This window comes from Scardinius erythrophthalmus (genome assembly GCF_964197995.2).
Source record: "Scardinius erythrophthalmus genome assembly, chromosome: 9".
Taxonomy (NCBI): Eukaryota; Metazoa; Chordata; class Actinopteri; order Cypriniformes; family Leuciscidae; genus Scardinius; species Scardinius erythrophthalmus.
Window position 1 is genome coordinate 18948379 of NC_138229.1, and position 17587 is coordinate 18965965.

The 17587-nt window shown below is 37.1% G+C and overlaps 1 protein-coding gene across 2 annotated transcripts; it reads right to left on the reverse strand.

Moving 5' to 3' along the window:
- Positions 1-23: 23 nt before the first annotated feature.
- dnajb6a (DnaJ heat shock protein family (Hsp40) member B6a) lies at positions 24-15993 on the reverse strand. 2 transcript variants are annotated; one of them, XM_081374043.1, is made up of 10 exons: positions 15762-15993; positions 13347-13432; positions 13066-13175; positions 6421-6477; positions 6168-6284; positions 4519-4668; positions 4045-4219; positions 2277-2347; positions 452-595; positions 24-365 (listed from the first exon to the last, which is right to left on the reverse strand). In XM_081374043.1, exons 2-10 carry the CDS (start codon positions 13412-13414, stop codon positions 298-300), a joined length of 960 nt encoding a protein of 319 aa, XP_081230169.1. In that variant the 5' UTR covers positions 13415-13432; positions 15762-15993; the 3' UTR covers positions 24-297. The 2 variants fall into 2 exon arrangements, with proteins under 2 accessions (XP_081230169.1, XP_081230168.1); XM_081374042.1 differs by having other exon boundaries at positions 15713-15993.
- Positions 15994-17587: the final 1594 nt, after the last annotated feature.

Here is a 17587-nt window from a genome sequence, read left to right on the forward strand (position 1 = left end):
ATGCTCGCTTGCACATATTTTCATTAAAACTATTCATCCTTTTTTATTTATTTGGGTATCAGTCACAGTTCTTCAGAGCAGTCATCATTTACGGTTTGTAATAATTACTGATTAGTAACGCCAGAAAAGAAATGTAAAAAAAAAAACAAATTATAAATTGTAACTTTGCATCCAAAAAATAACAGATAAAAAACAAACAAGAAAACGCTAGAGTGTTTTTCCGAACCTCAACACAGAATATCCACAGCTACAGTATGTCAGACTATCAGTACTACGAGTTCAGATGCAGCAACAAATTTAGGACTCTTTGGCCTTTTTGGTCTCTCCCTTCACCGTCATTCTCTTCCTCTTCACTCCAGTTTGCTCTGTTGGGATACATAACTTTTAAGTATCACAAGCATCATGCTTGAGCTCCAGGAATCTGACACGATATATGAAATGGGCTTCTGACCTTTGCCTGCAGTTTTATTTTGCTCCTCTCTCTGAGCTGACTGCCTTGCAGAGTGTGAGAAGGAGGAAGAGGAGGAGGAAGAGGAGTCAGGGAGCTCCTTCCTCTGTCTGTGACCCTCCAGCATGCCCATCTCCTGGGCTCTTCCTAGAGAGAGGGGTGCGGTTTAGTTTAGAAACTACTTAAATAAGTGTAATAATATCTGCCTTTAATTTTAAAAAAGATGTTTTGCAGAACTATTACACTATCTATTACCAGTCAGTTTTCCCCAAACTGTTTTGACGGTGATAATTCTGCACTATGCATACTATACCTCTGACATCCAGAGGTAGAGATGCATTTAGAGAGCATAAAACAAAATCACAAAACTTGTTAGTTTTGTTAGCCATGCATTCTGGTAGCACTGCAGCCAGCTTCATTTGGCAGGCGAAAGGCATCGATGAAAGGCAGTAAACAGCTAAGAAATGCCGTTCTACATAATAATAGAGAATTCAAGACAACTTTCACTGATAATTATCCCTAATTTAACAAAATAGTTTGAGACGTTATCAAAATTATAAACATTATTTAATAAAAGTTATCTATCCACTCTTTACAACATTTCTTTAAATTACACTTCTTCTGATCACTTCCTTTCTTTGATTAATAATATTAAGAGTGTTGCATTGTAGCACACACAGTTTATTAAATGTACATTCAAATAGTTAGAAAGTTGATTAAGACGTTTTCATTTGGGAATGTACATTACGTAACTGTACTATCACATGATATTTGTTAACGGCTTAAGAAAGTTACTATTCGAGGAAGATAAATTGCCCCCTGTCCGCATTGTTTCTTGTTGGAATGAATATACTTGATCGATTATGATCTGCTTGAAGTATTAATGATCATAAATGTAAGTCTCATAACAATATCACTCACTCTAAACTCCAGAAAACGTAGAAGAATCTAATCATATTTTGTTATAAAAGAGTGTTAGTTAAACAAACAAGCTGCAACACACTCCCTCAATGATTGGATTTGGAAGAAAATCAAAGATCATTAAAGCAAAACTACATAGACTGCAGAGCTGCCACATCCCCAAAAAGGATGAAACTCATTTATTTAGGTTCAAATTATTTTACAAAGTACACAAAGTTCCTTGAATGGTCATAAATCAGTTATATTATTAACTCCGGTTCTCATCAGGTTATTTAGTAATAACATTACAACTATGAACAACATTTGTTGTCTTACATGCAACAATGAGGGAAAAAAAACATTTTCATTAATTAAAAATAATAAAAATTGCATATCAGTACAATGGATCTAGCACTCTACCAGCATTTACAAATGTTAAACAAACGAATCAGACAAGTTGCCATAAGGTTTGAACAGCAAGTTACATACTCCAAATCCACACTCAGTTGGTAAAGTCATGCACAAAGCACAATTCTCTTTTCCTTTTAGCCCAAAGCACTATTCAAAAGGCAATGTGCAATCATGAGGACACAGCAACACAAAGTGCTAGCGGAAAGAATAACTAATCTCACATTATGGTCCCAAATAAACGTAAAATTACACTCATCCTGCGCAAAATACTGACAGTCCTCAATTATAAATATATAAACCAAAAAATTGTTCAGAAACATCAGTCTAAAAATGAAAAAAAAAAAAAAAAAAAAAAAAAAAAAAAAAGGAGAGGGGGGAAAACAACAAACGAGCAACAACCAAAAAAACGCAATGTACAGACATCTGAACAACAGTACTAACATTGTTTGAGCTCAAGTTTGTGCTGAAAGGGCTCCATTATCTTACTTGTGTTCCAATCGCAGGAGCTGTTCCTTACCATTTATGGTTAGAGATTTTAACTGTCCATCTTCTTCCACTTCTACCCGTTCCTGTCCATTCTCGACGATTCTACAGAAACAAATTAAAACCACATCTATGAATTACAAAAAAGAAACATTTGTAGGGTTGGGTATCGTTTGAATTTTAGCGATTCCAATACTTATCAATTCCCATTTTCTATTCCAATAAGGTAATAAGCATTTTTATGCAGTTGCTGAAAAACACAAACAAAAATGTGCAGCCTAAAGAAAACTTACACAAGCAAAAAATGATTAAAGACAAGTAAACAGTCAGTAATAAAATAAAAACAACTGAACAAAGATACAAATGAATCAGTGTTTTAAGTTGTTCAGGTAGGTGCACTGCAGTCTTCACTTTATAAATAATATCTAGATTAATCCTAGTGCTGGGCGGTATGAGCAAAAATCAATATCACAGTATTTTTCAAAATTATACCGGTTTCACGGTATATGACGGTATTTTACTTTTTCAAGCATGACTGGGTGTTAACCACATTTTCAAAGTGTTTTGAAAGAGGTGCCAGCAGGAGGCGCTGTAGGCATGTAAGAAACAGCGGTTTCCCCGGTAACGGCTGTACACAAAGCAGCGCCGATCATAAACGCTGCTTTATCAGGAAAGATAAAGAAAGATAAAGAAAGATTTCTAGAAACGTTTCTAAAGGCAGTCAGTTACCCTCAAAAATACATTCATATAAAAACACCTGCGCCGCATTTTGACTTTGAAACGTGCAGTGCTTATGTTCATTCAACGATGTCAATTCCAACTACAAATACATTTTCCATAAGGCTGTGTTGATATTGTGAACCAATGTATGGGAAACAATATAATTTGACTGCTATCAATTATAGTTTAACCTATCCATGTTCACCGTCATGCTTAGTAGCCTAACACATACAGCTGTGCCCTCACCACAGTGCAGAAGTGAAAAGAGACCCTCTCAAATAGTGTCGCGCCACGCAGCGTTCCGAACGGTGTTTAATCGTATTGCAGTATATTAAAAATTCATATCATAACAAAAATAAAAACCAGTATTCGGTATGAACCGGTATACCGCCCAGCACTAATTAATCCTTTTGTAAAAGTTACAAAAGTTATTTATTCAAGATTAGTGAGTGCTTTTTTTCTCTTGTTCTTTGATTAACATTAATGACACATATGGCAGCAGTATTTTGCCGGATAAGGTTGTAGGCTAGTTGTATAATGTAGTTGGTTTAATGTATTTTTACATCTTAAAGCAGCACTCAGTAGCTTCGGGATTTCTTCGCTGTATTCTCGCTTTTTGCTCGCAGGTTTCTCTCTAGAGCTCCCCCCACAGCTTCGGAATAGATATTTGACAACACTGTTGTAAAAACTCGTTGGTGATTCTCAGACACCAGAGGCTAGTAGATCAACGACATCAAAGCAGATGGGACATTCTTTAAAACGTCTTCTTCATTCGGGTTCGGACAGCGTGAGGGAGCGCAATAATGACAGCATTTTAGCAGATTTCTTTTGGCCGTAAAGCAATTGTTTACATCGCGAGACCTGATATCACGCGAGTCTTCCTGACGCGGCGGCCGGCGGCCCGCCGGCTCAAAGTTGCAAGTGCGTATTTTCCGCTCACGGGCACCAGGGGGGTGCGAAACGACCACCATTCAACCCGAAATAAGTAATATAACCATTCCAATGACTCCGAAGCTGTTCAGTTAAGGTAAAAAAAGTTACTTAGTTCACCTTTAAACATATAAAAAAAAATGTGTGCCTACCTTTTTGTAGTGATTTTCCTCCCATTGATGAATTTAGTGGAGGTTGAAACAGAGCGGAAGCTGCCCATGCCTCCTCCTCCGCCTCCTCCTCCACCTCCCCCACCACCAAACGAAGTTGAAGAAAAGGAAGAGAAGCCACCTCCTCCTCCTCCCATATGACCAAAAGGTGTGAAACCTACAGTTAAAATAAAATAACATATGTAAATATATATCTTTATCCATAATATTCAACTTAGTCAACAAACGTCTGCACAAAATACTATGAAAACATGTTTAATGGCACCAAAAATACAATTTCAGTTTCAATTGTTGTAGAGTTGTCCTGAACAACTAAACCCTGATGTTTGACTTTTAGTACAAGTTTTACAGATTTTTAGACAGGATTTGGTTCTGATTTTCAGCAGTTTTATGATTGCTGTTTTGCATCAATTGAAAGGATTTTGAAATGAAGTGGACATAATTGCAACACCTGACCTGCATCAAAAGATGAAAACCCTGCCCCAAAAGGTGGGAATCCTCCAAAGCCTCCAAAGAAGGACCCTCCTGTCCGGCTCCTGCTCATACCCCGCTGGTGGGGGTGCCGCCGACCGCCACCAAAAAAGTCATTGCCAAACGGATCTCCACCTAAAAGATAAAAACAACAACAGGTTTGCATATAACATTTAAAGAACTGACTAAAAAACGAGACACCCCTCGCTGCAGCCTGTAGCACGATGACGTAGCTGGATGATCCAATACGTACTGGATGGAGGTGTGTTTGGGTTATAATTCGCAAACGACTTTTCTCCAGTGTTGTGACGCATTTCCCAGTGAAAAGGAATATTGAACAGAGGGCAGGGTTGTACTCTAGCGCTCCTCCTCTCCATCTCTGCTCATAACAGACTAACGGTTTGAGGGGAGTGGTTAAGCGTTGCCCAAACCAATTCCTCAAACCTACGTCATCAGAGAAGGTCCTCCAAAGCAGAGGGGAGGGGCATTATCAGATTTTGATTAAAGATTACGAAGCCAAAAATATTTTTTGTGTGGATTGACTTGCATGGATGAATTGTTCACCACAAAACGATCAATTTAGGCAAACAAAGTAAATATGGTCAATTTTGATTTCATGTGGACTTTAAGTGACATGTGCTCAATATTGTATTGAGATGATGTAGTGAATAGTTCATTTTACAACATTTTAAATCACATGATTTTAAACCTAAATGTGATGGATTTAATGCGTGTATACAGAACATTTTAAAATAAAGCCATTTTATTTTATTCAGGTCATATTTGCTGTTGAGTGGAAGCAAAGATGAGTCAAGTAATTGTCTCTGTAATTTTAATGTTTGTAATTTACAATACAATACGGTCTGTAAACAACTTAAAATACCAGTACACATTCAAGGGAAAATGCAAAAATAAAGATGCAGAAGCCAGCATCAAAAAACTAAATCTTGTCAGAAAAAAAAGTGCTTAATGATATTTTGCCTGGTAAGAGTTCCTTCTTTAATGGCTATACTAATTTTTCCACAGTGATCTGTACATAAGGTTCCTCTTGCCACCCGTCCCTTAAAATATGGAATCGTCCCGTATTTACAAGTAAGATGATGCGTCCCGTATCAAATCAATAAGGGACGGGATTTGTCCCGTATTTTTCATTAGGCGCACACACATAGTTGAATAAAAACATAAGGATTTTGCAGTATGGATAATACTAACAGCAAATATAAAGAAATCAATTTCACAATAAGTAGTAGAGAAGCTCATTGCATGATTGCATGATTGCATTTTAGCGTCTTTGTTTCTATAGCGACGGAGTTTTATGTACGTACATCATGCCATGATGTACATACATAAAAAAAAATAAAAAAAAATGAATTTAAGTTTAATATACAAACTGATCACAGCAGTCAGATCACACAGTTGTCACTCAAGTGATCATTTATATTTAAATTCAGGTTTAAAAAAAAAAAAAAAAGTATTTGTACAGACCAAAACACACCACCGCGCATGCGCGTCCAGTACGTATTGGATCATCCATCTACGTCATCGTGCTACAGGCTGCAGCGAGGACCTCTTGAAAAAAAACTGCTCTGCCATTGAATGCTCATAAAAAAACAGCGAGGTAAATACACACTCACCAAAGAAGTCTGCAAATGGATCTTGTCCACCAAAGAATTCCCTGAAGACATCCTCTGGATTGCGGAATGTGAATCCAAAATGGTCGCCATTAAAGTGCCCTCTTCCTCCTCCTCCTCCTGTCCAAATGATAAAGTTACAAGTTTAAACATGGTACACTGACATCATATTGCCATATTATTTATATACATTTATTTAATCCAAAATAAGAATTTGACCAAACCACATAGTACAAAAATATCACTGTAGTATTACCTCCACCTGGTGTTAAGCCTTCTTTTCCATACCGATCGTATAAGTTCCTCTTGTTTGCTGAAGGAGAGTAAAGCAAGAGTTAAGCAACTACGTTTTGTTCACCAACTCATACTAAAGCAGAAAATACCAACATAAAATGTGAGAGACCAAACAGATTTATTGCACAGCAGTTGTCCATAATCTAGTAATTATATTACTCATGCACCAGACCTGAATCACACCTGGAAAGCACCAGACACACAAAGTGGGACACACTTCACAGTGGGTGCAATATCATGAGTCATCATTAATTTTTTGGAATTTTGAGGAAAGTCTGCCATTAAGAGTGGCAGCGCTAACCTCTGAACACAACCCCTCCTTCAGAAGGAGTGTCTCAAAAGTGCAGAGTCTGTGCAAGGCTGATAAGACTGGGAGGAACATAATGGCATTGGGAATGTTTTACATATGTTTGTTTAGCAAGCGATTTTCTACAATTTGAGGAATCAGCAGTCACACGTTTAGCTTCAGAAAAAAACAAAACACTGACTGTTACTGCTAGCACAAAGAGTAGGGGTGATCAATTTATACTGGACGTGAGGAAAAATGAAAAAAAAAAAAATGCAGCTATTTTAAGCTAAATATTTTAAATAAAATGCCATATCCAAAGCATATTTGTTGTTATTACACTTTTCATTTTATTATTCTTTTAATTTTTTTTTTTTACTTTATTTTATTATGCAAAATTTTTAAAATATATTTTAAATTAAGATTTTTTTTTTTTAACCATTTATAGCTGTAAATTACACAGCAGGGCTCTTCAACCCCAGTCTTGCAGGGCCAGTTTTCTGCAGACTTTAGTACCAATACCAATTTAGCCCACCAGTCTGTAATTTGCTGAACACCTTAATTAGCTTGTTCGGGTGAGTTTGGTTAGGGTTAGAGCTAAACGCAGATGGACACTAGCCCTCCAGGACTGGATTTGAAGAGTGCAATAATATACAGTTTTAACATGGCACCCTAAAGGATAATTTAATAAAAACATGTAATTTATACAGAAAACAAGATCGTGAGTTTCACGAGAACAGCAAAGTATATAGGAGTCAGGAGTGTACAAACAGGATGCATTCCTATGTTATTTTTGGGCCTGTTTACACCTGGTAACCATGCGTTTTTAGTGAGAGGATTTACTAAAACCATTTCATTTACACTCACCCACATAAATGCGTATCTGCAAAATGGATATAAATTCGATCTTCAATTCCCGTGCTATACGCAAATTTAGTTAACTTCAACAGAACCAACAGATATGAGCTGCATTTTATCAGCTAATTTCAAGATCAAAGACCACAAAAGGAGAGAGAGCACTGGTAATATCATTAAGTCGCACTACTTTTGATAGAAAAAAAAGAAAACTCTCTCCGACCCTCCCGGTTTTCGAGATATCCACACAAAACCGCTTCTCCCCTCTTCGCGAAACAGAACGCGATGCTGTGATCATCGGCGATTCCATCGTTCGACACGTACACGTTACGTTAAATAAAAGTAAGGTGCATAGTCACTGCTTTCCTGGTGCTCGTGTTTCTGAAATCGCTGCTCACGTTCCCGAGATTCTGAACGAGCGCGTCGGAACCGTGGTCCTGCACGCGGGAGGGGCCGACATCAGGCTGCGCCAGACGGAGGTTCTGAAGAAAGACTTCAGGAATCTGATCGATACGGTACGCAGCACATCGCCTGATATAACGATTATTGTGTCAGGACCGCTTCCCACGTACCGACTAGGTCATGAAAAGTTTAGTAGATTATTTGCGCTTAATGAATGGTTAATGTCATGGTGCAATGAGCAGAAACTTCTCTTTGTAAATAATTGGAATCTGTTTTGGGAGCGTCCTAGGCTTTACCGTGCTGATGGCTTACACCCAAGCAGATTCGGATCGGATCTTCTGTCAGATAACATCTCCAAAATGTTAAATACCTTTTGACTAGTAACCAAAAGTCCAAATCATAGTCTCTGCTGCACCAATTTAACTGATATAAATAGTGTAGAACATTGCATAGAAACTGTGTCTATTCCTCGTTTAGTGAGATCAAATAATAAATCTACTGCAGGATCTAGAAAAAACCTAATTGTTATTAAACCAGAAAATGTTGCTATTGGTAATCAGAAACAATTTTTAAAGCTAGGTCTTCTAAACATTAGATCACTCACACCTAAGGCAGTTATTGTAAATGAAATAGTCACAGATAATAGCTTCGATGTACTTTGCCTTACTGAAACCTGGCTTAAACCAAATGATTATTTCGGTTTAAATGAGTCTACTCCAGCAGGATACTCCTATAAGCACGAGCCCCGTCTGAATGGTCGTGGCGGCGGTGTTGCAACAATCTATAGAGATTTTCTCAATGTTACTCAGAAAACGGGTTATAAGTTTATTTCATTTGAAGTACTTGTACTAAATGTTACGCTCTTAGATGTTCGAAAAACATCCCTATAATCTCTAGCCTTGGCTACCGTATATAGACCGCCTGGGCCTTACGCTGATTTCCTAAAAGAGTTTGCAGATTTTCTCTCAGACCTATTAGTTAACTTCGATAAAGCATTAATTGTTGGAGACTTTAATATCCATGTAGATAATCAAAATGATGCGTTAGGGGCTGCGTTTACAGATTTATTAAACTCCTTTGGGGTCAAGCAAAACATTACCGGACCGACTCATCGATTTAATCATACACTCGATTTAATTATATCACATGGAACCGATCCAACCGATATAGATATCATTCCACAAAGTGACGATGTCACTGACCATTACATGGTAACTTGCATATTACGTACCCCTGTAATATATCATGCTGCGCCGCGTTATCGATTAGGCAGAACAATCCTTCCATCCACCATAGATAATTTTTCAAACAGCTTATCGGATCTGTCTCAGCTGCTCAGTGAACCCAAACAAACAGATGAACTTGAGGAATTAACTAGCACTATGAGCACCATTCTCTCTGGATCATTGGATATTGTTGCGCCCATTAGATTAAAAAAGGTCAGAGAGAAAAGTAAAGCACCATGGTACAACAATACTACGCGTGTTCTAAAGAGAGAAACCCGTAATTTAGAGCGTAAATGGAAACAAACCAACTTAGAGGTCTTTAGAATCGCATGGAAAGACAGTATGTCACGTTATAAAAAGGCCCTAAAAGCGGCCAGGGCTGAGCATCTACGCAAACTAATAGAAAACAACCATAACAATCCTAAGTTCTTATTTAACACCATGGCGAGACTAACAAATAAACAGATGTCTCCTGAACAAAATATTCCATTACAGTTTAGTAGTAATGATTTCATGAAGTTCTTCACTGAGAAAATAGAAAACATCAGAACCACAATTGTAAACGTTCAATCCTCAATCGCGCCTTATAATTCAGCCTCAATTATCACCCCGCAAGAACAATTACAGTGCTTTACAACTATAGAACAAAAAGAGTTAAATAAACTTTTTACTTCACCTAAAACAACAACATGTTTACTAGATCCTATACCAACTAAACTATTGAAAGAAGTGTTACCTGTAGTGGAAGAGCCTCTCCTCAATATTATTAACTCGTCTGTATCTTTAGGTTATGTTCCAAAAACATTTAAACTGGCAGTTATAAAACCTCTCATTAAGAAACCACAATTAGATCCGAATAATCTAGTAAATTATAGACCCATTTCAAATCTACCTTTTATGTCTAAAATACTAGAAAAAGTTGTGTCCGCTCAACTGGGCTCTTTCTTACAAGAAAATGACACCTATGAAAAGTTTCAGTCTGGGTTCAGGCCGCATCATAGCACTGAAACTGCGCTCGTTAAAATCACAAATGATTTACTTTTAGCTTCTGACCAAGGCTGTATCTCAATATTAGTTTTACTTGATCTTAGTGCTGCGTTCGATACTATAGATCATACAATACTCTTAGATCGACTACAAAATTATACTGGTGTTCAAGGACAAGCATTAAGCTGGTTTAGATCGTATTTATCTGACCGCTACCATTTTGTTTATTTAAATGGAGAAAAATCTATCATAACTCCAGTAAACTATGGAGTGCCGCAGGGATCTGTGTTAGGCCCTCTATTATTCTCAATATATATGATGCCACTTGGAAATATTATAAGGAAACATGGAATTAGTTTCCATTGTTATGCTGATGACACTCAAATCTATATTTCATCACGGCCAGATGAAAACGCTAAATTATCCAAATTGACAGAGTGTGTTAAAGATATAAAAGATTGGATGACGCATAATTTTCTTTTATTAAATCCAGACAAGACCAAAAAACCACCCACAAAACCTCTCACAATACAACTTTAACATAGTAGGAAGTCCTGTTACTTCATCCTCTACAGTAAAAGACCTGGGTGTTATATTAGACTGCAACCTGTCTTTTGAAAATCATATTTCATATGTTACAAGAACAGCCTTTTTCCACCTTAGAAACATTGCTAAGCTACGTAATATGCTATCTGTTTCTGATGCAGAAAAGTTAGTTCATGCATTCATGACCTCGAGACTAGATTACTGTAATGCGTTATTAGCCGGTTGTCCTGCATCCTCAATAAACAAGCTACAGTTAGTCCAAAATGCCGCCGCTAGAGTTCTAACTAGATCAAGAAAATATGATCATATAACACCGATTTTATCATCCCTACATTGGTTACCTATAAAGTCCCGTATTAATTACAAGGTATTGCTACTGACTTATAAAGCCCTAAACGGCTTAGCTCCAGTCTATTTAACGGATCTTCTATCGCCCTATAATCCATCGCGCTCTTTAAGGTCACTAAATTCGAGGCTTTTGGTCATACCTAGGATATCTAGGTCCACCAAAGGAGGGAGAGCATTTTCACATTTAGCACCAAAACTCTGGAATAGTCTTCCGGATACTGTTCGTTGCTCAGACTCGCTCTCCCAGTTTAAAACTAGATTAAAGACGCATCTCTTCAGCCAGGCATTCATATAATACTTTTAATCCCACAGTTAAATCCGACCTCTAGTTCATAAACGCCAGAGGAGAACTGGCCCCCGACTGAGCCCGGGTTCTCCCAAGGTTTTTTTTTCTCCATTAGGTCACCTGATGGAGTTTTTCGGTTCCTTGCCACTGTTGCCTTTGGCTTGCTCAGTTGGGGATATTTGGGGATATTTAATTTAATTAATCAATCAACGATACTATTGATCAGCATTACCAAACGTAGACGTTCCACTAGAAACAAACATTGATGTATTGTTCTAATTTATTACTGTGAAGCTGCTTTGATACAACCTGTGTTGTGAAAAGCGCTATATAAATAAACTTGACTTGACTTGACTTGACTTTTAATGAAGATTATGCTGTGTTGAGCGTCTGCGACTTAGGGTTGCCAACCGTTCCGTATAATACGGAATCGTCCCGTATTTGACACATAAAAGTCTTGTTCCGTATTGAACAGATACGAAACGCACTTTGTTCCATATTTTTGAGAATCAATTCAGTGCAAATCCATGACAGACACATCAGACTATGAACGAAGACAAATGTAGGCTATGATAAGAAAAAAAAAACGACGGTGCGGTAGATATTAACTTCTCCCCCTGTTTGTCTATGATCAGCGTAGCGTTCTTAATATCTTGGAACATCATCAGAGAATGCCCTTTTAATTGGTCGTTTCAGTCATTGTGAGTCACGTATCGTAGCAACGATGACGACAAGTGACAACAGCGGGAAATGTAAAAATGACTACCTCCGAGCAGCCGGCGGAAAAGAAAAGAGCACAAAAATATACATACGGTGTTGTATTGCTTGAATGCAGTATTTGAGTGCAATATTTTATATTTTCTTTATTAGCTGTTTTTTTTATGTATTATTGTTTTGCACTGGAAAGAAAGTTAACTATAATGGAAGTATAATTATATAAAGATATTTGCACTACACTTCCTTAAAATGTTGTCTAATTAAATTAAAAATATTATTTTTTGCACTGGACAGAACATTCTAGAAGTCTAATTCTATTGCATAAGTTCACACAAGGCTACGGAAAACTGTTGTTTATTTTTCTTCAAATGCAGTCTAAGCCGATGAGTTTTGAATGATATATTTTGTATTCGTTTAAGTTAAAAATGAAACGTATTATAAGCTAAACAAATCCATGGTTCACTGTTGGCAAAATGACCATGATAGCCTTTATATTTCACATCTATGTGATTCAGTCTTGTATATTGATTAGGCCTACTTTGCTATTCTATAAATATATAGGCCTAATAAGTTGCAGGCCTATTATAATATGCTATATATATATATAATAACCATCTGTGGCGATGCATGTTGCAGTAGCGCTGTCACATCGGACTTACGTTCACGCTCTGACACGTTTATTTTTTTAAACATTTTGGGAGGAGTAAAATTTACACATGTGGTTTCAACAATCAGATGCATTCACACTTGTCCAGTTTTGTGGTTTGAGTGATCGGATTTAAATCCGTCTCGAAAGCGTTTCGGAGGGCCTTTACACCTGGTCTATTCACAACCGGATAGCTATGAGTAGATGCGTCAGTTATGGCCGTCGACTGGCCTGGACCTCTCTAACACATGCCCTGGGCCACCCTTATTGTTGAACCCTATTTTAGTCTGGTGATTGTTAAGACTTACCATCAGACAGGACTTCATACGCCTCTGAAAGCTCCTTAAACTTCTTCTCTGCGTCCTCCTTATTATCTGGGTTCTTATCTGGATGCCACCTCAGAGCTAGTTTCCTGTAACTGTAAGGGAAATACAGCATGACAAATGAGCCTAGACAGGCAAATGATCATATTTAACACCACTGGAAAAAAATGCTACTATTTTCTACAGCTTAATTACTGTTTAATTTGGAATAACAAGCATTGTTGAGGATGTAAAAAGGACTAAATTAAACCAAAGATGAAGCTTACGCTTTTTTGATGTCATCTGGAGATGCATTTTTCTGCACTCCTAGAACCTGGTAATAGTCATCATCCATGGCCACAAACTACAATGGCTGGCGAACAAATGGGGAATAAATAACAACAACAAAATAATTAGCACATATCTGCAGGCACTTTAACGACTCTATCATATCAGATGCATTTCTACGGCCTCTAAATTATCTACAAGATTAAAACTGAAAAACCTGACGTTCACAATCTTCCACATGCCCTTTGCCCTCTGATTGATTTTTATGGATCTCTGGTTCAGTTTTAGTATGAACTATCAGTTTTAGCACTTTTTAGCTATTTACCATTAAAAATGTCCACCTTCAGGGTTTTGTACATATGACTTTGCTGTAAAATCTTTAATGAACTGTATAAAGTAAATATAAGAATAACTTTTATATTGTTATTAATGTTTCAAGAGGAACATTTACTACAATTAAAGCACTGTATTGCATGGCGTTATATTGAATTGCATTATAAGTTTTGCCCCCTCTCCCATGGATATATAGCCTAAATGCCTCATTCATTCATAATCCTGATGTATCATCATGATACAGAACAAAACACATAGCCTATGCAAAACTTTACAAATACATTTATCTAAAGGTTCTATCAACTTTCAAAAATGATTTCTCAGACTATTATTTCTTGTCAGACTTTACAGCTTAAGACATTTTCCATGTCCAACGTCAGGGGTGTCAAACTCAGTTCCTGGAGGGGCACAGCCCCTGCAGTTTACACACCTGATCAGCTAATCAAGTCCTTCAGGCTTATTTGAAAACTGCAGGTGTGTGTGTGGGTGTGTGTGTGTGTGTGTGTGTGTGTGTGTGTGTGTGTGTGTGTGTGTTGAAGCAGGGAACAAACCTCTGTAGGGCTGTGGCCCTCCAGGAACTGAGTTTGACACCTGTGTCCTACGTGAAAGAGCTAAACATAAAGGCTCAAGAAGAACAAAGAAATAATAAATTAATTCATAAAATGAATACACAAATCACAGGACGCTCAAATTTGCACAATGCCCTGTATTTGTTCAGGACAACAAATGTAATCAAGTTGTCTAAAACCTTAATTCATTTAAAATAAGAAATGAATAAAAAGAACTTTAAAAATAGCCCACGACTGACTGTACATCCAAAAACAGGTGTTTTCAGAATATCAACCAGGGTTACTCGTCTCATTACTATTTAAATTTACAAATAACAATGACATAAGGAAAATCAATGTTAACTGCAATTTGACATCCTGCCTGTTACTGTAAATACAACAGATTTCTTTCAAGCTGAATTCATTTTTATCTCTTAGTAATATATGAAAAACATGAATAAATAATTGAATATATGCTTGGTGAAAAAAAAATCTGGTGTTTGCATGTGTCCAGGCAAATAATAAAGTAGTTCTCGATCTGATTTTGATGTGCACCAAACTGAAATCACCCTGTGAGCCGGTCACATTTCCTCACAGCAGCAACTGCAACTACCAGGCTGTTTTCATTTCAAATCCATAATAGCAGCATGTGATGACCCAGAATCAAGCTCAGATCTCATCCATGACAAACATCTTGGGGCATTAACTGCATGTTAGATGGATTTGTTTTCTCACAGCTAAACCATCAGGGAAACTGTTTTGAGTGTTGTTAAAGATGTATGTGCAACATAAGAGACAGAGAGCTGCTAGTGCTAACAAAATAATAAAACATTTATGATAATAAGCAATGTATTTTGGTGCAGTACAAACAGACAGCCACTGAAATACACTGAATAAATGTAGTAGAGGGATAGTTCATCTTAAAAAATAAATGACAAATCAAATGTATTGGCCTTAATGTTGTTCCAAACCTGCACTTTCTGAAGTGGAACACAAAAGGTGACCATTCACTTCCATTGCATGGACAAAAGATGCAATGCAAGTGAACAATGATTGAGACTGTCATTATGAAAAGCATCATTTTGCGTTTCACAGAAGATAGAACATCATCAACCAGATTTGGAACAAAATGAAGTTGAGTAAATTAACAAAGACTGTTCATGTCATGTCTATCTCTTTAAAGCTAACTTACGCTATGTCAACAAGCTAGCCAACCACGGACAATACTATTAACACGTCCGATTTATGTTCTGTTTATGAATAATTAAAACCGTTCTTTTTTTTAACCCACATCAGGCCAAAACGTCAAAACAACGATATACCTTGCTTTTATTCATGTTTCCACCTGGCAACCTTGTCATCTTTTAGATGAGCTAACCAGCTAGCAACAATGCTATGATCTGGCTAGCAGGAATTCTTCATATTTATCTCATAAAGAAAATCTCTCACGTAAGCTTGGAAAACACACTGACCGCTTAACATACCTTGTGTTTTAACTGCCAGAGGCAGCTGCTCTGTTTTTGGTCGACTAACCTCAGCCTGTGGGACGCTGTATTGAGCTGATGTGACAAGCAACGAAGCGTCCGGAAACAACACGAATCTTCTGGTTTTTGCGAGGATTTGACGTCACGTCCTGTTTGAGGTATTCAAAGCATTCGCACCTTTGGCTCCAGCTATTCGGACGGTGCTTTTTCGTTTTCGACTGCTGTATGAAAAATACCGACGATATATCGCTGTAGAGTTGTTCAACAATATTCTGCAATAATCTCTCTCTCTCTCTCTCTCTCTCACACACACACACACACACACACACACACACACACACACACACACACACACACACACACACACGAATACAAACTATGAAATACATAACTTAACAGCAAATAAGAATTACTATATGTCTGAAACCACTATAACAGAAAAGGTGAATTAAATAAGCAATTTTTCTACTTAACAACAAATCAGTTTATTTTCTGAGAGTCCACAGAGCCGTTGCAACACACCCATAAACGATAAATTACTTGAACTTATGGAGAGCTATATAGCCTAAAATGCTTTTGATGACAAAACTCGATCACATAATTATTTATTTAATTATTATTATTATTATTTTTTTTATCTAGCGATCTTTGGCGAGAGGCGTAGCCTACTGGGTCCCTCTGCTGGCTTGCATTGAGCTTCGCAGGTGCACAGAGTTCATACACATCAAATAAAATAAAATATTTCCTAAAATATAAAAGTACAAATATATTATTTAATTGCAAAATGTCCACAGCAGAATTTCAGATGACGAAATACTACGAAATACTTCACAGTGTCAAAAATAACATAATGATAACAAGAATAAGATAAATATAAATTGTGTGCATAAAACAGAAGTTGAAGATTATTTGTGCCCGATTTAAAAAATGATCTTTGTAGATAGTCTAGCATGATAACTTTGATAGAAGCAGGCAGGGACGTAAGTAACCACCTGAGGCTGGCATTGAAGCCCACCCACTCCACCCCAATAATTATGTGGCCAAAAAGTTTAAGGCTGGTCTGCCTCAGCGGTCTCAGCGCTCGTCAGTGTCACAATGATCGAGATGACCAATCGAATCAAAGAAGGCATTATACAGGCCAACTGTTCACTGAAGAGAGAAGATGATGAGTGCAAATTCCAACGCAATGCTTTAGTTTTAACAGCGAACGAGTGCGTGGTAAGATTTAAGTAGCTAAACATTCATTTTTTACTATATAAATGTTCAACACCCGACAGTAAAATCCAGTGAAGCAAACTACTCAATTTTTTTTTTTTAAAGGAAATGTCGCATTTTGAATGGCTATCATTTAGATAGGCTTCATGTAATTTATAAATCACTGTGATGAGACATTTTGCGGTTTCGACTTATTAGACATAGGCTACGAATAAGAGTGAATGTAGGCTATGCATGTTTAAAAAAAACTTTTTTTGGTAAAACTTTATTTTACAGTGTCCTTGTTACATATATTACATGTTACCATAGTAATAACAGTAAATTGTGCATAATTACATGCAACTATCCCTCAACCAAATCCTAATCCTACCCTAACCCTATAGTAAGTACATTAAATAATATTACTCAGTACTAATTACACTGTAACAGTGACACCTTAAAATAAAGTGTAACCCTTTTTTTTTAGATTAAATTGATTAGCCTACTTCATAACTAAGCCTATAGACCTAGAAAAAATAGGCCTACCAATTGACCATTAGTCTCCCCCCAATGTAGAAGACATGGTTACAGCCTTGGAAGCAGGTGCTGGTCTTAAGCCTTGTCACTGACATTCACCTGTTTCTTATTAAGCTAAGCCTGTTAGTAGTTTAACAGCAAGTG

Coding starts and splice junctions, on each gene's coding strand:
- dnajb6a (XM_081374043.1), bottom strand. CDS start 13,414: ATGGATGATGACTATTACCAGGTTCTAGGAGTGCAGAAAAATGCATCT. Junction 13,176..13,346: donor CCAGATGACATCAAAAAAGC/GTAAGCTTCATC, acceptor TTTCCCTTACAG/TTACAGGAAACTAGCTCTGA. Junction 6,478..13,065: donor GTATGAAGTCCTGTCTGATG/GTAAGTCTTAAC, acceptor ACTCTCCTTCAG/CAAACAAGAGGAACTTATAC.